The following is a 23,476-nucleotide window of genomic DNA, read 5'->3' as shown; positions in this document are numbered from 1 at the left end:
TAATGCCTCTAAACAGACCTGAAATTTCCAAGATTTAGAAAATTAGAAAGGAAAAAGAGTAACAAAATCTCCCCGTGCATCAATTTATACCGAGAGGAAAACAGAAAGGAACACTTCACCAAAAAAAAAAAGAGGGGAAAAAGGTCGATTCCCTCCTCCGAAGTTTAAAAAAAGTAAAAAATACAGAGGCATTCGAAGACATGCTCCATCTCCATTTCACACGTGCTCTGGGTGAGGAGGGGAAAGAACAATCCTGTCAACAACTGAGGAGTGGAGAGGAAACCAGCAGTGAAATGTATTAAGAAACTCATAGTTCCTGTGACATGCATTAAACGCCACAAAGCAAACACAGAACATTTAGATTCCCAGGACTCCTGTTACACACTTGAGGAAAAGGACGTCTAGGGACATCTGTTGCACCAAATCACTGAGACCAGACACGTTGAAAAAAAAATGGAGGAATTAAGAAGAAAGAAAAGACACAAGCCATAATATATCCTCCATAGCTTCCCTTCTTAAAAAAAAGGATAAAAGGCCGTGACTAAGAGAAGCCATATATCATTATGCATCACGCTCAGCTCCTGCTGGAAAAGTGATGAGTGATCTCGTGGAACACGTCGAGACATTCGGAGGAAGCGGAGACCTGTTCTGCCAGGTGGTATTATATCTAAATGATGCGCTTCAGTTCAAAAAAATGATGCAGCATTCAGGCCAAGTGATTAGTAGACATTGTTAATGTTAGGGCAGAGAGCCAAGACAAAGAAAGGGCCGGGAAGTGAAGTTTTGTTTTGGACTTATTTTAGGTGCTGTGATGCGTGACGCAGGCAGCTGTTACCTAACAAGAAACTAGACTGTGCAGTGACTTCTCCTGGCAGCAGCAGTCAATGAATATAAGTCATGAGGTGAGTGTGATACAGCACCAACAAAAGTTTAGAGCTGCAGTATCAGTCAATTGACAGAAAATTAACTGGCAACTAATTTGGTCATTTTGGCTGATTTTATGTTGATTTATAAAAGAACACATGTTGATGTGGAGAATGTTAAAATAATAATTAGTCACTCAATTGAGTATTTAATATGAAACTACTTTGATCAACAATATATTATCTAATATCAATTTTTAGACAATGAAAATGAATGCATTAGTTCGAAAAAAAAAAAAAAAAAAAGTCAGAATGTCAACTGAAGTAATTAATAGTAGTAATAACCTTTGTAGCCAAGGAAACCAAATGAAACAAGAGCAATGTCACCATGGCAGTAAACTGACAACCTGTGTTGTCAACACTGATGCTGAGCCAAGATTGTGTTCCAACTAAACCAGTCCCTAAACCAGGACAAAAGGCAAAGAAGAGAGATGGACACATGCAGAAGCTCAAGTCAAGGTCTTATCTTCTTTAGTAAAAACCTGTTTGACTACATGGAGAAATTCACCACACACACAACCACATGTGAAAGGAAAGAGGCTGGCAACATTCTTAGTGTAAGAACATTTCATCCATCTCACGTCACCTTTTCCCTCCGTGATACAGTCCACTGTAATTGCATAATAGAGGAGTCCACCCCGACTATTTTGAGCTCCAAATAGTGGGAAACCATGCCACAATGGCAATTTTTAGTGGCATTCTTGTTACCCCTGCATAGTACATCACTCTCTCTTTCCACTCCGTGTGATACAATGTGCCTAACAGAGAGTCATCCAGGCGAGTAAAGTCTTCCACAGTACCATCACCGCTGCCGCTAAGTGAGAAGTCAAAACAGTGAGCAGAGCAGAGCAGAGCAGAGCTCACGCTTCTGCAAGCTTGCACTGCTGTTGGCCGGGGCCCGAGCTGTTGTGAGTGGCTGCACGGCTCTCCGTGCTTCTTGGCTCCTTTGCTCCCCTCTGATGTAATGGAGGAGAGTAGAGGAGAGGCCTGAACCGAGCTGCAGTGGAGAGAGTGGATGGTACCAACCTGTTTAACAGAAGTTGAGGACCACCACACTGCTGTGTTAATTGCCAGAAATGCTGTTTTGCTTCTCCATTTAGCCCCCCCACCCCCCCAAACCCTGGAGACTCGGAGGTTTAGTTTCTAAGAATGATTTCTCTGCTTCATCTGGGAGCAGGATTACATCATTACCACCCAGCCATATTTTTCCTTCACTACGATCTACTCTGCCAATGAATGTGTTGGACGGACGCCCCTCAGCCACTTTTAACAATCAGGACAGTAATCATGTCGTAATCACAGATGAAAGCACTGCGTAGCCACCTCCTAAAGCCCTCCCCTCATTTCTTTACAACGTAATATGTTCATCATTCCAAGCCATGATGTCTCCCCAACACAACCCCGAGATACACCGGTGTTCTCGTGATCAAAAGCCTCGATCCAGACGCCGCCGTGTGCAGGTGCACGCCATAAACAACTTTTACTACGTGCTGCAGGTCGCGTTTAAATTAGATGACACGTGTCTACAGGACATGTGTTGTCATGTCGAGCCAAATTTAGGCACGCGTCTATGAAGTCATCTCTCTCTCAGTCTGGTTTGTCAAATGAAGCCGTGTTCGAAAACGTCAAATATAAAACGGGTCCCTGCGGATGAGCTATGAGTTTCAATTTGGGAAACCCAAACTATGTTGACGCATGGAGAATGTTAACATGCGACTATCACAAGGCTGAGTTTAGTTTATTCATCTCTCCAAATAAAGATTTAATTCATTCACAGGAAACAAAAGAAACAGGGAGAAATAAAGAATTACAAAGAGTCATCAACACCTTCAGGAGACTCTTTCAGCCTGAAGCTCTGGATGTGGATCTTGTACATCAAGTGCTTTGGCTGTAATAATATGGTTTTGAGGGAGTAAATATTAGGCTACATCTCTGAACATTCCCAACATGAGTGACTACAGTTTCTGTAACATCTGCCCCGAGAGCTGAATCATCATCAGGCATTTGGCACTCCCAGTCTTGGTTTTGAAGCTTAGTTTCATAATGATTTCCTGAGAAACAAACCACAACTCTTATCAGGCAGTTACACATCAATGCCAGCCACTCTCAACAGTCACCACACACAGACAAAGAATAGCGAGAACAAATGGGCTAACATATTTAAGATTCCTCTTAAATGAAAGCAAATGTAAAACCTCAGTTTAAACAACACATTTGCTCCTCTATGCATACGCAGTTAGACTTTTTTTTTTTTTTACTTCACAGGAATTCTGTGGTGTATTTGTACAACTTCAGCAGAGATGCCATTTGAAATGTGATCCGGTGTGAATATAAACATCTCTCTTCTGATCCTGTCTCCTCAGAGGACTGAAGGGGCTCAAACGTCAGGCCGAGGCACGGACAGACGCCTCCAGTCAGCTGTTGGCGTCTTGCGGCTTTTGCGCCAAACCCCCCCATACACCCTCTAGCCAGTAACACTGGAGATTTGAGAGACCCCCATCTGCTTGAGGTTAGTCAGAGTTAATCGTATCAACCCGTGTCCATCCAGGTTTAAAGCGGAGTCGGCACGTTGAAGAATTAATCTCAGGTTACTCTCCTTCATCAGAAAGCTGGGCAGGAACGCTCTGGCCATCCTGCCTCGACTGGCCTTTCTAGGGAAAGTGAAAGGCGCCTTTGCATGAGTGGATATTTGTATGAGCTAATGAGACTTTGTGCAGACTTGCTGAGTGATCTCACCTGGGTAGACTGCTGAGAGATGATAATAATCACAGACATCCCTGCAAACAAATGTAGGAGGGGGGAAAAGGCTTAATGGCACCGCTTAAATCACAACCACAAGGCCTACACCCTCCACGCAGGAGTTGAACATTGACCAGTGTAATGATTAGAGGGAAGGCCTCTGGAGTACTGGCACGCCATTGTGAGCTAGGCACAGGTGTGACAGTGGACCACCACACTTGTCTCTCTTGACAGCAGAAAAGCCTCAGATGGTGTGAGAGAAGTAAAAAATCTGATGTGGTGAGGCTCACAGATGTACCGATGAATTCATCACCATTTCACTATGAATTTCCACAATAAACGCATCACAAAGGGGCTGCGATCGAGGAGCTGTCTGAAACACGAGGACTTTCTCCACTGCTCGTATGTGGCTGAAGCTGCAGCAACAAGCTTGGTTCAGAACGGCCAACGAACAGCCAACTTTGTAAAAGCTGCAACAGAGGTTAATCTCTGCTATGTCATTTTCAAATTATACAAACATCAAGAGAGCAACAACAATACAAATAGACTAACATTAAAGGGATAGTTCAACATTTTGGCAAATTCACCAATTGCCATTATCCTTACAGTTCATTACCTTTAATCATTGGTGCACGTAGTTTTGAGATCCGCAGGGCAGAAATGTGAGCTGCTCAGTGAACACAAATGGAGGTGAACGTTACAGGTCCCCTGTCCCTCATCAGACTCATCAAATACACAAGCCAACAACCCGTGGATCTCAAAACAACATGCACCGATAATTAACGATAATGAACCTACTGCTATGACTATAGGGATGATAGCAATCGGCGAATTTGCCAAAAATGTTGAACTATCCCTTTAAAAACAAAAAAGTAAATCAGGACATAAGAAGTGGCTACTCCTCTTTAGTGCAGGCTGCAGCAAACTGAGGGCATCTAAAGTCAAATGGGGTTCTGGACCGACATTGGATATGCATGCAGCCGCCCCTGATAACAAAAACACCCCCAAGTGAAGTTTCTAACTTCAAAGGGAGAACTAGTTTGGGAAATAGGCAAGAAATGGAGAGGGCGGGGGGGGCAGTGGACGAGACAGCATGGAGAACAGCCAGGGCAAGACTGATAGGAGAAGAGCCTGCGGACAAGAATGAGTTTAGTCCTCACTGGAGCTCCCCTCCCTCACACTCACCACTAATCCAATTCTGACCCATTAACCACCACGGCCAGGTTAACAGAGCAGGCCTTTGAAGAAGGTCTTTCCCCAACCACCCAGGAGGATTAGCACTTCTCCAAGGCCAAAGAGACACTCTCACTCACTGCACTTTCCCTCTGACGGGGCTACGGAAGGCACACGATCAGTGCAAGATTGCTATGTGAGACAGTGTGTAAATCCAGAACTATGATGTTGAAAAAAGAAAAGAAAAAAAAAGAAATCATATGACTCACCCTGGCTGAGTACACCGCACTCATCTAAATTCTTTATGAACTGTAATTAACCATGGCTTCCTGCATATTGACTCCATAAATCAAAGAAATGGAAATAAAAAGAGGACTATCATGCTTCTCTCTACCGGGAGTGATGGAAAACCACAAAATGATATACCTTGTGAGAAGTACATCTGCATGTGTCTGAGTGTCAATACCACACAGGCTGGAGACTAGAGAGCTGCAGATGCTCTGGTGCTACGGCTATGCAACGGCTCCCAGCTGGAATCCCAATCCTAATAGAGGTGATAGCATAAATCATACAAAATATACAGCAAATAATCAGTCACCATGAACTGGGCCACGGTGGTTTTACAGCCTACTTTTCCATCAAACATGCACCCACAGCCCCATTTGATGAGTTCAAATACCCTGTATAACCAACACCAGATCATGATCAATATGCATTAATATGAACTGATTTAAAAACTGGATGTAATCTAACAGTATTAATCTAATGGAGTGGTAGAGTAGACATTTTCACCATGTAGGCACAATTTTTTTAAGGCAAAAGTGCAAGGCTTAATGTTAAAGGGATAGTTCAACATTTTGGCAAATTCACCCATTGCCATAATCCCTGTAGTTTTAGGAGTAGGTTCGTTACATTTAATTGTCAGTGCAAGCTATTTTTAGAACGGTGGAGCAGAGCCGTGAGCTGCTCAGAGCTACGCTACGGAGGCTCAGAGGATTTCTTGGTTTACCGCATCAAACTCATCAAATACACAATCCAACAACTCCAAAACGCTCTCATGGAAAAGTTATGACCTGCACATTCGCTATGAGAGAATGACGGAACATTACGAGACGGCGTTGTTTTCGAGGTAACTTCATGCAAAACTGCTGATGTGCGTTCTCGTCGGGAGCAGTTTTTTGGCAAGCAGTCTCTGCAGTTGCCTCGAAATCAACTGTCTTGTAACGTTCTGTTTCTATCTCATAGCGTGGTGAATGTGCAGATCACAACTTGTCCACGAGAGCATTTTTTGAGTTGTTGGATTGTGTATTTGATGAGTTTGATGAGGGAAACCAAGAAATCCCATGAACCTCTGTAGTGTAGCTCTGAGCAGCTCGTGGCTCTGCTCCGCTGTTCTAAAAATAGCTTGCACCGACAATTAAAGGTAACGAACCCACTCCTAAAACTATAGGGATTGCCAAAATGTTCAAATATCCCTTTAAGGTGCTGTAACTGCCTTAATATGTACTTGTACTGTTCTTTATTTTGGAAATCTTAAAGTCATTTAAAAAAATATTATATTATTTGAGGAGAAATCTTCCCGTAGCAGTACTGCCAACTGCAGAAATCCTCCTGCGCTACAAGTAGCCCTGGTTGGAAATCACTGATGTAGGACAGTCCAAGTGTAAACAGAGAACATGGATGGTAACTTTCAGGCTCCAAATGAAACAGGGTGTGCAGATCCAGGAAAATATTATCTGTTGTTAATGTTACAAAGCGGTCATTCTCAAGTGTTGATGCTCTCCTCAGCAGGAAGAGACAGTCTCCCCAAACCACACACGCCGCCCACTAATCTAACCCATGGCACACTGTTATAATACAGTGACAGGATGGAGCTGTGAGCCACCCAGCGTTACAACCAACACACCAGACGCCCCGACGTCCTGCTGAGTAATATGACTGCAATTCTTCGCTTTATTGTTACAGGGGAACCTCAAAAGGGGGATTCTGGACTGTTCTGCTCCCCACCTGTCAGGGGTGACGTTTGGACAAGTGTTTGGGTCTGGGGAGCACTTCCTCTCTACAAAGCTGCCCACTCTCTCTCCCCCTGCTACATCTGGTCTCCTCCGGGCCGTTGCTGGCGGCGGTTGAGGGTAGAGCAACCGCAGAAGGCTTTGTCCTCATTGAAGAGCAGCTGAACCAACAGGAAAGCCAACCCCAGCCAGTCAATTAATTGATGGAACAATTTAAAATTATGGGAGGCTCTCGGCAGGGGGAAAGAAAACGTCGACAAATGATATGCAATAATTGCTTGTTAGATCCCCCTTTTTGATTCCCACACTTTTTTTTTTTCCTGATCCAGCCGCTATTATTTTGTTTTCTTTTACATCTCGTTAAAGCAAAATGTGGAAATGTTTGCTCAAAATGCATGTCCGTGATGGGCCAGTAGACTCAACAGTTCACCACATGCAGCTAATCACTGTGTATTTACAATGTATCCTGTCTGAACACCCAGATGAACCCAAATCACTTCCATACAGCCACTCTGTAAAATGGCTCAGACTGAGACCACATGAATGTACCAGCTCAGACCACATTAAAACTCTCTTGATCATCAGGTCCTGTGCCTCCACAGCCCCATCTGTGCCCAGCTGTGGGGCTTTCTTCTTCAGCTATCCAGCATCCAAAGACCCCTCATCTGTAGACTACAGTCAGACCCAAGCTGCAGTGAGAAAAAAAAGAGAAAAAGCAAGGACTTGCACTAAAAAGGACAGACCTTAGCCTTTCACTCAAAGCCGCACAGTGGGCCAGTGTGAAACCCCAGGGCCTTTGTTGCATCTTTAAAATAAGTCTGTTTGATTCTCAAGCAGCATCTGTGTCCATTCAACTGTCAGTCGTGGTACAAGGGAGAAGAGCGGGGAGTTTTTCCAACCATTTCATCGAAAAAAAAAAAAAAAGAACTTGCTCTATTTGTAGAGCCGGCTGCAGCACTGTCAAACCCCGATCTTTTGCAGTAACTGAAAGGCGCAAAAAAAAAAACACCTACGAGAGAGCATCAGACAAACAGAGGATCTAAAACTCGGAGGAAGCTCAGTTAGTAAGGGTGGGAGTGAAATATGCTTTGGACTTGGTCTGAGGGGGAAGAAGCTTACAGTCGGAAAGAACAGGAGTGACTCAGAGAGGAAGAGGTGGGAATGCGAATGGAGAATTCTAGGGAATCCCACTGAGATAGCTTCTCTTCGCTAGTCTGCACGGGGCCAAAGAATTCAGATGAGCAAACCATATGCCTAACAAGTCATATGTAAACTCGCAGCTAAGACAAAAACAGCAATAAACGTCAAAGAATCTGAATTGGACAAGAATATGAGACAAACAGCAGATCATTTATTACCTCTTCACGTCCCTCTGGCCGGAAAATGCATTCAAAGGGCAAAGACGGATAATCGCTGACTTGTGATATGTGATTACGGTTTGTGACGAATTGGAGGGACGCAATCTCTTTTCTGTCTCAATTGTGTTACAGGGGAACGCCATGACTTTGCGTTCAGCTGCATGTCGTCAAATTTACGGCTGCATGGAAAAGTGGTGCAAATGATGCCATGATCTAGCTACGTCTGCACGACAGAATTTAAGAATGATCGGAACGAGCAACGAGCCTCGGATTAATGATGTAATTTATGACCCGGTGGCTCATGCATGTAATGCCATTATCTGTGTTTGTGTGTCACATAATTTCGGGGAGTGATCAGCTGTAGAGTATAATGGAAACCTGTCCCGTGTAGTCAAGGGGCAATTCTCACCCCAAGTGTTAGTTTTAGCAGCTTGCTTGCCATATTTTTCCAGTTTAATAGCTGGCAAACATCTGCAACATCTGGTTCAAATGGACAGGGGGGTTGTCAGCAACGAGAGACGCCTACAGCACAAACAGCTACAGGCCTGTTTAAATGTAGTAACTCATCATTCACAACCTGCCTGGAAACAAATTCATCGGCAGCTATGTGTCAAAATTCAGCTCGGCTACAGATGACAACATGCAGCTACAATGTCGCAATGACACTCTCTGGGCCCATTACTCCCTGAGCAGCAATATAATCAACCTCGTATACACAGCTGTGCAGCGCTAAACAAAGAAACACGTAATGAGAGTAATGTAGTGAAGCCTCTCTGTTAAAAGTGAACACTTTGGGCTCTACCACCAGGCAGCTTCCTATCCGGCTGCGAGCCATGCTGCGCGACTTTTCAAAAGGTGGACGCACAGAGCTCAGCTACAGACCAGCTGACCATGTGGACGGCATGGCACCACATGACACGATACTGGTGTAAATATGCAGGCTGAATTATGAAAAAGTTGAAGTTTTTATGAAAGTGATGGATTTTTTTATTGTTCCCCCAGCAGGGATTATATTTAGTCTGGAGGGGTGCACAGTGTCACTCAGCATCAGGAGGAGAGGTGGTCTGCGAGTTCCTGCTCTCGCCATTTTTCACAGTGAACTCACATTCTTAGCATTCCACCAGGAGACCGCTGCGGTCCATCTCAAACTGCGGTGACAAACTAATTCGCAACTTAATAGACCCGTCTAGATTTCCAAGATGAAAGCCGCAGACAATAACATTTTGTGGTGACCGGTCCCCGAGGAACTTCAGTGGATGACAAATAAAGTAAGGCCGGCGGGTCGGAAATTTTACTCTGCTTCAAAAAAAAAAAAACTAGGGATCTGATGCTGTGCTTCTGTGCAGGAGATGGAGCAATAACTTGTTTGACTGCAACAGGTGCACATCTCCGTTAAAGATGATATCACGATTACCAATTAACACTGTCAGATCATTTTAAATATTACATTGCAAAATGCTCTGAAGCACTTTGAGGGGGAGGAAAGTAACCTAAACATGCATGATGTCAATTGTGTGTACATATTCCTATGGTACATGTCATTTTGTGAGTTCTGGATACTTAAGCTTTGTTCAAAGCCCTTCTCATAATACAGTGAACCCTGGATGATATACAACACCTGTGTAAAACCTTGCTGACGGCTTGCTGTCCTTGGCCACCTTGCATCCCCAGCTCATTAAATCCATCTCACCGAGATCCCTCCCTCTTGTCTCCACTTATTCCTATCAGAGAGTGCACCAACTTAAATATTTAATTTGGCTCTTCCTGATAGAAACAGACAGCCCTGGAATTTGATTCAGGTCAGATCCTGCACGTACATCAAAGAGGGCAGCTGTCAGGCCTGTCTCCCAGTCAAAACAGTGTGCACTCATGTAAACCTTTTTTTTATTTTTGCTGTTTATGTTGAAAAGACACAAACCAAACAGCTGAGAGGAAGAGAGAGAGAAGAGGGGGTCCAAACAGATCTGCACAACTGTGTTACCTCACAACAAATTACTCAGATTGAGTAAGGAGCGGATCATGGCTGTGTAAGTATGAGTTGCTCATTAGCTGAGGCTGAACTCATGCTGCATGAATACAACTTAATGGTGACCTGTTTTGAGGCCAGTGGCAGACAAAGGGGGCAGCTGTCTGTCAGGAGCCGGTGAAGGGGACACTGCTCACTGTTCAGTGGCAGTTGCAGCCTCTTGTGACCTGTGGAGCTGCCTGTCATCTCAGCCGAGGCTCGTCCCGGGATAAAGGCTTGATTATCGCTCACTTGGCAGCCTGTCTGGGCTAGGCTAACGTCAGCTAGCCAACTTTACGTGAAGCCCGTCTGTCTGTCAGCGTGAGCAGCGTGAGCAGAAAGAAGCACCATGGCACTGGGGGCATTTACGTTGATACGAAAGGGCAAAAAAGACATGTGGAAAATAAATAAATAAATACATAAACATATTCCCCTGTGTCGGTTTTATTGAAGCCACAACCAACTCAATGCCAGGGCAGCGCAACGTACAGCTACGTTACTCCGGGACCCGTGTTATGGCTGGTGGTTGGTTGGTTGGTTGGTTGGCTGCTGGCGACAATCACAAAGGTTGTGTCTATTTCCAAGAACAGTAATATCTAAATTCAGCGTTATCTACCGGTCTCTGTGGCCAGTTTTACACCATTAGCTAGCACCGTTTTTAAAAACACACACACATTTTTAATACAATATATCTCTTCTGGAAATAGTAAAAGAAAAAATCACAGGAAAAAGAACCGGCGGCAAGCCAACTCCATAGCCCATGGGAACAGTTCCCATCCAACAAATACACCGAGCCCTCCTAGCTAGTGTGTTGGGGGATATACTTGGGGATTTAAAAGCGTTGCTAGCTACCTGTTAGTCGCAGCTTCACCGGGCCATTCCGCCGGACTCCTTGGTTAGACATCTCCTCTTGGTCCCAGCCTTCAATGCACGCTATAAAAATGTGTGGTTAAATGTGAAAAATAACGAGGTTTATCAACCACTCCGCCAGTTTTAGACAATAATGGAGTCAAGGCATTGTGGCCCGGATGTGGAGTGAACTGCCATAGCGCTGGCGCACAAATGCGAAAAAATAAAAAAGAGGGAAAAGAAAACCGTGAGTGTAGCACTGCTGCTGCTGCAAAGTGCATTTACTACAAAACAGGGACTTGTCCCCGGCGAAAGGTGGAGACGAGCTGCTGAGGGAGTAACGCGGCGCTGAGTAACGCGGTGTTTATCTTCACATCTTCGGAAGGAGCCTCTGCCTCGGACTGAGTCCTCCTCTCCGCTCCGCACAGAGAGTTGAACTGTGGAGCCCTCCAGTTTTAGATCCCACCTCAGGAGGCTGCTGGTAGGAGCTGACCGGTGACGACAACACACCGAGGGGGGAGTGAAACATTTCTCCAACATGTGGCACCTAACTGTAATTCACACACACACAGACAGGTCCCAGTGTGTCCTCTATGATGAGTCCTTATGGTTTTTAATGAGTTATAAATAAACACACAACCCACGAGTCTGTCTGAGGCACTTTTGACTCTTTACAAGGGCGCAGCTCCAATATGAGCCAATTTATATTCCTGTAGATTATTCCAGGATTTATTTTTATTTATCTATTTCTATTGTATATGTGTTACCTTCTCATTCATGTGATATTCAGGTGTCTGTGTGAGCCAGCATTCAACATACCAGGGCTCTTGAGGTAGTGCATGGATTGATGATGGAAAAGAAAACTACTGGTTGACACTCAGTTTGTGAAAACCACATGAAAATGTAGATGCTTTTTTATGACAGATTTCAGTTGTATGTAAAAAGAATAAGCAACACCCTTACCATTAGTAATTATTTGAAGTTCACAAAAGTGTGAGACAGAATTTTTCAACTCTCATAATTGCACGGTGAATAGTAGAATTTGGACCTGAACATAATGTAATTTTGTATCTGTATTGTATTAGGTTAGATTGGAGCAAAACACTGGATATTGTGAGTTTTTCTTTTCCCTTTGTTGGGAGTTAATGAGATGGTTGACAAGAAAGACTGTCACATCTTTACACTTCAAAAGAAGTTACAGCTAGAATCAGATCACTAACATGTTATCTCACCTCTGTGTACAAAAACCAAGAGTGTGACATCAAACTTGAAGGTTTTTTTCCCCCCACAATTACAGGCATGAGCTAGGTATAAATTACATGCAAGCAATTTGAGAAGAATATACAATGGACCAGATATAAAACCAGATTTTGGTGAGAGCCGACTCCCCCAGAACATGACCAAGAAGACTAACCCAGTCTTGAGGCATCATTCACTAAGAATATGGATACAACGTTGCAACAAACCTGCAACAAACCACTAAAATAAACCACAATAGCTACTTGGTGTAAATAAAACCCCACACATGATCTTACAACTTTTATTTACAATAAGGGTTTTTCCAGAAACATTAAAACGGTATGTACAATACATACAAGAAAAAGAGCAGAAACTCAACAATTACATGAACAAAAGGACAAACAGTGGTGATGAGGGTACAGTACAGTCGAGAGAGAAGGCATTAGAAAAGTTATCTAGAAATTGAAAGCGCTCTGGTCCTCATTGATCTGGAATGCATAACCGTCGGTGGTTGTTTCTGGGGCCACAGATTGCACCACCTCCTCCTAGAAAAAGAAGAAATAGAGAGAGGATAAAAAACATTTAGCCCACTCATGTTCATTGCAGAAAGAAAAAAAAAAAAAGGTCATTCTAAGAAAATCTGTTAAAAGATACGTACCTCCTCAGAGAAGTATTTCTCAATCAGGTTGAGGGATGCTTTGTACACCAACTCGTTCTCATGAGACTGCAGAGCCTCGATCTTGTCCAGTCCACCACATTCTTCAATCATGAGACTCAGCTTGTCTGACTCTCCCATTTTATCCCCAGCCTGACAGGAAAACACACATCAGCATTAGTATTTCCCAGTTATCTCGTCAGCTCTGATGACAAATGAGGAAAAAACCTAAAAAAAACTTTGAGTTTGCATTTTTATTTTTCCGCCCCTAACACAAACACTCACCAAGAAGATATTGGTGATGGCATCCAGGATGACCAGGATCGTTTTGCTGTCCTTAGTGGAGAGCAGAGTCAGAAGAGGCTCAAGCACATTGGCTTGAACAAGGTAAACCACCTGCTCGACAGTGCCCCCGCTGGTGAAGTTTGTAACAGCCCAAACAGCTTCTTTCTGAGTTTTGTAGTCACCCTGCAGATAGAGAGGAGACAAAAAAAGACAATCATGAAGGAATGTGATTGACAGCAATGTGCTGGGAGACATTCAATTATATTCAACCCACAAATGAGAGAAATCCCACCGATAAAAAAAAAAAAACATACCCGTGCAAGTGTTTCGACCAAGTGTGGAACGAGGCCTGCATTGATGACCGCCTGGATCTGGGTGTCCCTTCCTGCAGTGACGTTGGACAGAGTCCACGCCGCCTCTTTCTGGATGTTGGCCTTTTTGTGGCGCAGCAGTCGGGCGAACATGGGCAGGGCCCCGGAATCGAGGACCGCCTGAGTCTGCTCATCTGTACCGGTCACAATGTTGCCGATGGCACGCAGCGCAGGAGTCTGAGGAGAGGGGTTGAAAGGTCAATTTAGAAACCGAGGGATTTACTCGTGTTGTGTACCAAACACTAAGGAGTGAGGCGACGATACGTACAACAACAGGCAGCTCGTCAAAGCCAAGCAGCGCCACCAGGCGGGAAATGACGCCAGTTTGGATCACCACCTCAATGCGGTCATTTGCACCATCTGTCAGGTACGATACGGCCCAACACGCGTCGGCCAACACCTCCAGGTCGTCGTGGTGTAGCAGACGAATGAGAGTGGGTAAGATCTGCTGGATGGCGGCCATAGGCGGGGAAGGGTTCTTGTTGCGGCAGAGGTTCGACAGCGTCCATGTCACATTTCTCACGTAGCTGGTCTGCAGAGCAATCAAGCAGGAGAAGGGCAGGGATGAGTTTGACATTGAATTTCATGTAGTTACTTCATGGCGCCCCCTAGTGGCCCATATGAATAAATGCAGTTACATGTATGAGCAAAAAGGCAAGCAATCTGAACATTTAAAAAAGTATCAAATATTACACAAATTAAAAAACAAACAAACACTTACAGGGTATGCAGACAGGTCGGGGATTGCCAGCAGGCTGAGCAGAGGGGCCACAGCTCCGTGCTTGATGACTCTGTCTCTGAGATGTGATCCATCACCTTAAAAAAAAAAAAAAAACAGGGAAAAGAGAAATAATGAGCTTTGCTTCTCTCCAGGAAGTCACAACCATCTTAAAAAGACACAAATAACCTGTTAATTACCAGCAATGTTTCCCAGGGCCCAGACTGCTTGCTCGCTGATATGCTGGTGGGGGGATGTCACCAGGCTTATGAAAGCAGGAACGGCTCCGCCCTCCACCACAGCAGCTGTCTGATCACATGTCCCAGAGGCGATGTTGGTCAGAGCCCAGGACGCTTCAAACTGGATGGGAGGACAGTCTGTGTGCGCCAGGAAAGACACGAACTTGGGGATCAGACCCACACTGATCATCTGGTCAATGGGAGGATGCTTGTCACGGGAGAGCAGTTTCCTGCATGCAGAACAATAGAGTACAAAGTGAGTCACTGCTGCAGTAGTTGGTTGATCTTGAATGTCCAGTAAAGCTCATTGTACAATGTTTGTTTCATGAAGTTATTAGTTATTACCGTGCAGCCTGTGTGGCCTGCAGCTGGGACTCTACGTTCCCGCTGTTCACTCCTGCGACTATCTCTTCAACCGTCCAGTGCCTGGCAGCCTGCAAATTATTACATACCATTAGCAATGCATTATGGGATACACAGGAGGTAGAGAAAATCAAAAATGGCAATACACCACTGCAATACTGGTTAACAGTGATGTCATCTTGAATGCTGAGAAGAGTGGACACTTCCTGGATAAAATTACTATTTATTTTTTTTCTTTAATGGACAGAAATAAACATTGTTCGGTTTAAATAAGTGGATTTAAAAACAGAGACATAGCTTACCTGGCAGTTTTGGCTCCTTTCTTGAAGAGGAGAAGTGGCCTCATCAGGAAATGCGGCCACATTTCTTCTCTTGAACATCTGGTCATCTTTCTTGGCCTTGCGGAGCTCCACGTTCACCTCCACTCTCCTGCGTCGAAGCTCCTGCATTTATTTGAAAAAAAAAAAAAAAAAAAAAAAAAACGCGTTTATAAGAGGTGCTCTTCAGCTAACGTTACCGTCTGTGGATAACACCCCTCGGGTTAAAACTCACATTGGCATCTTTGCCTTTGTTCTTGAACTTGTTCAGACGGTCGGCGTTCTCGGAGGACATTTTTCAAGTGTCAGGAAGGCTCAGCCGCAGAAGAAAATAAGTGTTGTCGGATTATTCCTGCACAAAAAGTAAAAAAAATCATCAAAAAGTTAGCCGACATACTTTGAGCTGCCTCGTGATACTGAAGCAAGGCGGATGACAAGTATGTCAAGCTAGGCAGAGCGTCCACTTTTCAAAGGCATAACGTTACTACACGATAGCTCAAGTAGGACATATAGCATACAGCAAACATGGAAAATTACACATTATTTTCGATAACAAAACTGTATTCCTTTTCATAAAGTCACCTAGGAGGTCAGTTCGCTCTTACCTTGAGCTGTGGCAGAAGTTGTAGTACATAGAAAATGCCGCACAGACCTTTAAATTCCTGCAGAAAAGCCTCCTGATTGGCCCGTTCGAGCGAAAGCATCCAGCCGCCGGCGCTGATTGGCCCGTTTAAAAAAAATCACGGAGCTCACAGGAAATACCGTCACTGCACCTTAAACATCGCGAGAATACACACGAAAAATACTACACCGACTCTGGGTCAGTTTTCTGCCATATCTAGGACTTTTCAGTGGGCGACTGGATGATGGATCATCTGTTCCCAGATCAGTGTACTGCGGGTCCAGTGACGGACACGTTCCTCCCATAGACTGTAAAAAACAGGTTCCTCCTACAGGGAAAGAATTTAAAGTGGGGAGTTTATCCACGTCTCAAGTTTCTAAGTAAACACATGTGGCTCTTTTGTATGTTCTTATCATGTTTATTGAGAATAAAACATCTGTCTTTGTTTATTTTTAGCAAATACGTTAATCTTTGTCCAAATACATTATAATTTCACAATCTAATTAAAATCTAAAAGTAAAAGATTTAAAAAGGACTGCAACACAGCCAGCTACATTGATGGTGAATATTGATTGTGTTCCAAATGACACATTTTCTTTAGAAAATGTTAGGGAAAGTGAAAAATTACTAAAGGGTCAAGGGTCATGTCTGAAACAAACAGTTAACCATTGTAAAAAGAAAGAAGGAAAGAAAGAAAATGTACACATTCTATGTAGACTAATTAATTTTGATTTTATTAAAACTGTTACAGATCAGTTTGTGTCAATTGACCAACTGATTTGTTTACTACAGTATCGCTCAGTGACTGACAGATAAGTCAACTTGAAACTCTGTCTCTGTTTGATTTGTTCTGTTTTGTTTTTGTTTGTTTTATGTATGGTAAGAATGTTGCTCAGTGACAGATTACTAGAATAATTAGATATTGAGTGAGGGGCAGGCACCTCCTGAGACCCGGCCCATGCATGTATGTCCTCTGTGGTGGACCTTTTGTTCACCTATTTTTTTGGAGTTACCCTATCAAGCTCTTCTGTATTCTGTAGAGGACATCCTGGGCTTTCCAGTGATGTGTCATGTGATGGCTTTGCATGGTGGGAACTTTACTTTTTTTCTCTATCAAGATGGCCGCCATACCAAAACACACATTTCATGGAGAGAGGAGGGGTAACACAAATATTTGTTATCTATTGCTATTTTTACCATGATAATTATATATATTCTTGTTTATTAACATGTCAATAACAATATTATTACATCTGAAAACAGTTTCATAATTTCTCTTTTGAAATAACAGTCCTCTTATGAATGTCAACTGTAGTGGACACCCGGACCATTTTAATGTATTTAATGACTGCATCGTTGTAGGAGAAAGAAGTAAAGCAGAGGGGATTCTAAAGTAGATAATAGAGAGAGATTCAGATTTGGAGCTGTCAGATGAGGAAAGGGATGGGGATGAGAATCAGCCTATGATAAGGGAAAGATGGTGATGAAGAAGGAGAGGAAGAAGATGTAGGAGAATCTGATGAGACAGACTCAGAGCCAGAAAGGGAGCAGGAAAGTCGTCATGCTCTGTTGGCCAGACCAACTTGTCGGCTATGTTTTGTTTTGTTTTTGTTTCAGGTTGATGTATTTAAATCTGTTAGATTATTGCTGTACTATGTGTCACTATTGTTATTTGCAAATTGCCAAAAAAAATATGCTTATGAGGTTGGTCAGTAGGGAGTCAGATCACATCCATGACACTGGAATTAAATTACGGCATTAAAGGGATATTCCGGCACAAGTTTAACCCATGGTCTAATGCACCATCAGACCCAGTAGAACCCCACCTCCAGAGATCAAGTTTTCAGACTGCAAACTTCTCTAGTTGTAGTGACTTCAGCACAGACAGATAGAAAAACACTGCTGTCTATGGAGCCACGAGCCAACGCCATTGAAAAAGCCACTGATAGCCACAAATAATGCTCAGAACAGCACCAAACTACATCAACAGTACAAACAGGGTCCCATCCCATAACACAAGGCATCAAACACCTGCTAGGTTTGACTGATTTCTATTGAAAAGAAACAAAAACACAACTCACCCACTCTCCTCCAGCTTCTTCCTACTGATGCAGAATCCCTGACAAGTCGATTACCAAATGCATCAATGTTCCTATCTGTCTTCCCTACTGTATCTGTTTCTAACAATAACTAGCTGTTGTTGTGTTTAAGTAAGTAGTTTAGATATGCTTCTCAGTTAGTATTTGGGTTAGTTAGTTAATTAGTTCACTTGGTTATAGTATGGACCCTGTTGTTTTTACTTTGACTTTTGGCGAGGCTGCCATAGCAGGCCTACCAGGTTGTGGTGAGCTTGAGAAAAAACTAAACATGGCCACATTAGCCTAACACTAAACCAGTGTGTCCTCTGTTTTCTCAACATAACACTAGCAAGTATTGACAGGGAAATGAACAGGTTGAGTTGCTAATACTGTCACAGTCAGCAAAGTGTGCGTGCATTTTTGGAACTAATTGTGACTCCTCACTTTTCAACTGCATTCGGTAATCGACTTGTTAGGGCTTCTGCATTAGCAAGAAGCAGCTGGAGGTGTGTGGGTTAGTATTTTTTTTATCTAATTAAATGTATTCTTGGGTTAATATCACTATTACACTACTATAATTATATTATTATAGTTATCTAAATTTAGTTGTATTTTCACACGGAAATCGTCCTGTTGTCCTCTACAGTGGACATGCTGTAAAATTAAAATAAAAAATATATTTAAAAAAAAATAAAATTGTAAGGTGTTTTTTTAGGGCCAAACAGATAGGAAATCAAAAAAAAGAAGAAATTGTAAGACACTTTTTTTCTCTGGTTCTCAGGAGGATGTATCTTCTCCCTGCTCCCTTCCAACCAATGAATAAGAAATGTTGTGATTTGCCTATTGTCAAATTGCCTTGGTTGGAATAAATAAAAAGAAAGAAAGATTATTTCAACCCACAATGACAGATTTTGGAGTCCGTGGAACACTTTATACCTGCCCATTCTCTTATAACTTTAGAGAAAAAGCCAGCTGTACTGAAAGCTATTGTACAAAACATTTCATGTTTTATCTATCCCTCATTTTTTCATTGGATCTATATTTACAGTCCCTTCTTTGTGCCATTTACTGAGCTGTTCTGTACACATAGACCTCTCTCATAATACTAAAACTTCCCAAATTAAGATGTCAACAAACCCATGTGTGCCACTGTCTGCCACAAAAACACAAGAGGAGGAAATCAGTCTTTTCATTTTATTAAGTTCCATATACATCAATATTTCTTCAGCTGTAATACAAAAAAAGAAAAAGGAATCAAGTCAAAATCTGACAAATTTTTACAAACAGGGCAGGAACCTTCAAATACATGGTTTCATCCTTCTCAGTCAGTCAGTCAGTCAGTCACTACTGCAGAGCAATTCATTTACAATAGCTTATTACCATACTTTAAGTAGGTTATAGGAGTTTAACCAAGCAGACTACTTTTGTCCAGATATTTAGTACAACTGTCTTTCATGCCACTTCAGACTAAACAATGTGTGGAAATGGGAGAAATAAAAGTTGTTCCACCATGATATCTGAATTTAGACATTAAACTCTTGATACATTATGCTCAGTGAAACTCAGCCATTGTACAGTCAGTTTTCAGTTTCCTATTTCTTGGACATGATGACCACAAGGATGGCCTGAGGGACTTTTTAACAAGAAAAAAAATAAAAATAAAAAGACTGAGATCAAAAAAATAAAGTACATGGAAATATGAGAGCTCCTTTAAGAGTCTTTTCTCCGAGGTAAACTTTCTTCTGAAATGCCTCAGTTGTTCACGCTCCTCAGTACAGTCCCACTGATGAAGGTCCGAAAAAGGTCCCTTAGAAGCAAAGGGCATCTCTGCCTCAACAGTTCAGTGAAAGCAGCAGTGCCGGCTGCACCATCAGTCAGAGGAGCAGATCCCAAACACACGGGCTGAGGCAGAGTCCGTCACAGAGTTACAGTTCAGAAAAGCCATATTCTTGGCAAGTGCATTTTGTTTGAGCAATGTGCGATGCTTTCTAAGAGGCTGGAGAAGACTGTAGCTTGTTGTTATGAGACCTACAGAATGTGGAGAGAGATGAAAATTGAGAGCCCTTCATTTTGTTTAGTATGGTGACATCTCAAGAAACAGACACAAAAGAATGCGGCGGTGTCGGCAGAGGATCCTGCAGCCATGTTGGTGTAATTTTTATTGGGAATGCCTTTAGTACTGAAGAAATCTTCCACAACTACAAAACTGAGGTTACATTTTTAAGTGAGGAAAAACTTGAGGTCGAATTCCTGATTCTTCGTCGTGCAGTTTGGTCTTCTAAAACAAATACTATCTAAAATGGTTTGCTTCATAACGATTTAAAACATCCAAACATTCAAATTCAGACATATCTTACAACCATTGTACATGATAAAATGTATGTACACTCAAAACAACCACCGTAACAACCAGCTCATGTCACACTCCAGGTGGAGTAACATACAAAATGTCACATAAATATCTCTCTTATAATAAAATATGCAGCTTTATATATTCTTATATCTGGTAAGGTCGACATTCTCAACATATCCAATCCATCTCAGATGTATAACAGAAAATAAATACAAGTTCAGAACTTAAATGTGGTTAAAACAACCTAGATACTGCAATGATTGTTCAAAAAGGCCAATATCCTGATTGGAGGAAAGCATTCCCCTCAATAACGTGATTAACGCTCAACATGGCTGCCATTCTGTCATTATTACCAAAAATATGGTTATTGAAAACTTGAAATTGGGTGACGTTGACATGAAAGCACAGTCGGTGTTTTAAGTGTGTGTTCTTGTGTATTTTTTTTTCTCCTTTCTTTAAAAAAATGGATATTTAAGATTTTCTGGAAACAGAACGTTTCCATGTCATTAGCATCCAGTCCAGACTCCAGCTAGACTGGCCCACTTAAGAATCTGACAATCTGTAAGAAAGAAGAAAATGGAATGGCATAAATCAAAAAGGCATGCAGAAAAAGGTGAACAGACACAAATGCAAGATGATACACGGTACAGATGTCACATGACACAAAGGTTTGTTAAGACATCAGACATAATGCCTTAATGGTTGTCAGCTGTTGGTTTTAGTACGGCCAGGCAACCCTTAAAAACCGTTGATCTGTTTAAAGCTAACTCTACTCTAGCAGTAAAGCACATCCTATTGCCAATTACAACACTACAGACATGCCAGTGCTACAAACAAAACTAAAAAAGTGAGTGGCAGGCATGAATGCAAAAAAATTAAGATATAAAATAAATGAAACTAACATGACAGCCAGTGTGGTGGTCAAAAGTTGAATCAAGAAGTTCACAGCACGCAAACGTCAGCATGGAGAAAGAAGAGAGAGAGACCTGGGAACCTTCAGAGTGTGCAGCGGGAGGATCACCCAGCCTTACCTGCTCGCTTTGAAACCCTTGAGCTTCTGCACGAAGAAGGCTTCGAGCACTTCGGCGCACTGAAAGAAGGGCGTGTCGTTGGGGTTGTAGTAGCGGCAGTTGTCGAAGATTTTGGTCACGTCGGCCACAAACTCTGTCAGCTTGTGGTAATGTCGCTTTTGCAAACGGGTTTCCATTGTGGAGAAGTCTACGAGAAACACGTGTTAAATGTGAGAAGAATGTGCACAGAATATCATCATACATACAGTTTGGATTAGTTTAGATTGTTGCATGAGCTAGAACCATTCATAATGAGAGGCAGACACAGTTGGACATGTTCCTCTGTAAGAAGCAGACACTCTTACCCATTGGCTCCTTGATCACCCGATAATAATCAGGTGCATCATGGGGATCCACTGGTTCAAGGAAAGGCCATGCCATTTTGTGAGACTGTTGAAACAAAACAAGAGAAGGTTATCTTACTTTTATAAAAGGCGTAAAACAAATGAAAAACCATGTATTTAAATTACAACTGAGAGGTGCAGAAAGTGTCTTTCACACTGTTTCTATCCACATCACACTTGTTGCACTGTTCTTCCTGATTGTGACTTTCATGCTCACAACGTACGAATTGACTGACTGGCCTTGAAGTAGTTGATGACACTGAATGTAAGGGTAGGACTCACTGTCAGTATTGAGCCAGAGGAAGATGGAAGACACCAGTGATGTGATCTGTCTGTTCCACAGTGAAGTGAATTAAAGGGGAACTATGCAAGTCTGCTCGCTTTTTTGCTGTTTTGGTTCCTTTTTTCCCTACAGAGCTCCCCCTACAGTTTGGGAGTCAGTGTATATTTTCACTGTTATAAAAACTCCCTGCTAATAGGGCTGGGCGATAAAACGATAACGATATATATCGCGATATAACTTTACTCAATAGCAATATGAAACGTGGTCGATAGAAAGTCGATAGGTTTCATTCATTCATGTTTTGAAACAGCCAATGAAAACGAGAGTTGCGCCGCGCTGAACCAATGGCTGAGCCAACCAGGTTAGGTTGACACAGCACAGGAAGACAGTACACAACAACACGTGGTAATGTTTGGGCTGCTGCAGCCTGGCGTCACCAGCGGGGCATCGCCAGTAAAAAAGAGAGAGAGAATGAGTGTTGCCTCGAAAGAAAAAATGGAGGAGAACTAGGACGAGTGACCGCGAAAAGACGTGGTCCGTCATGTTTACATTGACCCCGATTGATGGAACTCTAATACAGTACTGTAAACAACACTAAACTTTAACCACGGAGACACCAGGCAGTCGGAGTGGGTCGAGCTCCGGCCGCCGTCACACATCAAAGGGAGTGCAGTCACGGCGTGGCCGCTCTGCTGCTGCTGCCGCTGCTGCTGCTCCTCACACCACAGCGACCCAGTTCAGCTGTGCCGACCTAAACACTGGCCACTGGCGAAGCAAGCGCTAACCGCGGCGATTTCTCTTCCTTTTTCTTTTTCAGCCGGGTTTAGACTGAGAATGATCGCTAATTAGACGGGCCACGTCAGGTCCGGGTTTTAATTTTCACGTCCGTTTATAACTGTAGCAGCAGCAGAGAGATGGGGTAGGGGCAGCTCCTGTAAGGGGAGTGTGGCTCTGATTTAACTCCTGTCTGATGTAATGTTAAAGAATGGCTGAACAGCGGAGTGATAATGTCTGTAAAAAGACCTGTAATATACCTGTATATCAGCACTCATGTATGTCTCTTGTCCAATCAAATTATTTGGTTGAAACTAACTTTATATAATACCAGTTTTATTTATCTGAAACTGTTATTAGGCTACTCATTGCTTTTATATGTTAATAATTACATCTGAAATGTTCAATTTTTGACGAAAAATAAATATTTAAATCAGAAATAACCTTCTGATATCTTCAAATATCACTTGTGAGTATGATAGAACATTTAGGCTTGACAAAAACAGTGACTTGAGTCCTATCGTGATATATATCGATATCGACTGATATGAAAAAAATTATCGTGATAGGATTTTTTCTCATATCGCCCAGCCCTACCTGCTAACCCTCCTCGCTCCCCCCCAGCCATGTGCAATTATTTTTGACGAAGCTGGAGAGAGGGCAATCCATGGAGCGATGTCTGCCAAGGTGGGTAACGTTAACAAGA

At 42.8% G+C, this 23,476-nt stretch overlaps 3 protein-coding genes across 3 annotated transcripts in view; all 3 read right to left on the bottom strand.

Annotated features, from left to right (window-relative positions):
* The window catches only part of smurf2 (SMAD specific E3 ubiquitin protein ligase 2), a 50,404-nt gene extending 38,935 nt beyond the window's left edge, over positions 1–11,469 (bottom strand). The window contains exon 1 of the mRNA XM_083977522.1: positions 11,063–11,469. Coding sequence (XP_083833648.1) covers positions 11,063–11,114 — 52 coding nt within the window. The 5' untranslated portion in view covers positions 11,115–11,469. The remainder of the gene's footprint in view (positions 1–11,062) is intronic.
* A 1,213-nt stretch (positions 11,470–12,682) lies between these two features.
* On the bottom strand, positions 12,683–15,863 carry kpna2 (karyopherin alpha 2 (RAG cohort 1, importin alpha 1)). The gene is made up of 11 exons (XM_083978026.1): positions 15,852–15,863; positions 15,482–15,598; positions 15,232–15,372; positions 14,912–15,000; positions 14,528–14,796; positions 14,331–14,425; positions 13,878–14,141; positions 13,553–13,786; positions 13,239–13,421; positions 12,957–13,106; positions 12,683–12,843 (listed from the first exon to the last, which is right to left on the bottom strand). Exons 2-11 carry the CDS (start codon positions 15,539–15,541, stop codon positions 12,754–12,756), a joined length of 1,575 nt encoding a protein of 524 aa, XP_083834152.1. The 5' UTR covers positions 15,542–15,598; positions 15,852–15,863; the 3' UTR covers positions 12,683–12,753.
* A 3,314-nt stretch (positions 15,864–19,177) lies between these two features.
* bptf (bromodomain PHD finger transcription factor) overlaps positions 19,178–23,476 on the bottom strand; it is a 30,044-nt gene continuing 25,745 nt past the window's right edge. Inside the window, exons 29-31 of the mRNA XM_083977964.1 lie at positions 21,675–21,759; positions 21,331–21,517; positions 19,178–20,858 (exon numbers count right to left, since the gene is read on the bottom strand). Of these exons, the coding sequence (XP_083834090.1) occupies positions 20,843–20,858; positions 21,331–21,517; positions 21,675–21,759 (288 nt within the window). The 3' untranslated portion in view covers positions 19,178–20,842. The remainder of the gene's footprint in view (positions 20,859–21,330; positions 21,518–21,674; positions 21,760–23,476) is intronic.

Source organism: Trachurus trachurus (assembly GCF_905171665.1).
Source record: "Trachurus trachurus genome assembly, chromosome: 8".
NCBI lineage: Eukaryota > Metazoa > Chordata > Actinopteri > Carangiformes > Carangidae > Trachurus > Trachurus trachurus.
Note: the sequence above shows the minus strand (reverse complement) of the source record. Positions and strands in the feature narration are given on the sequence as shown.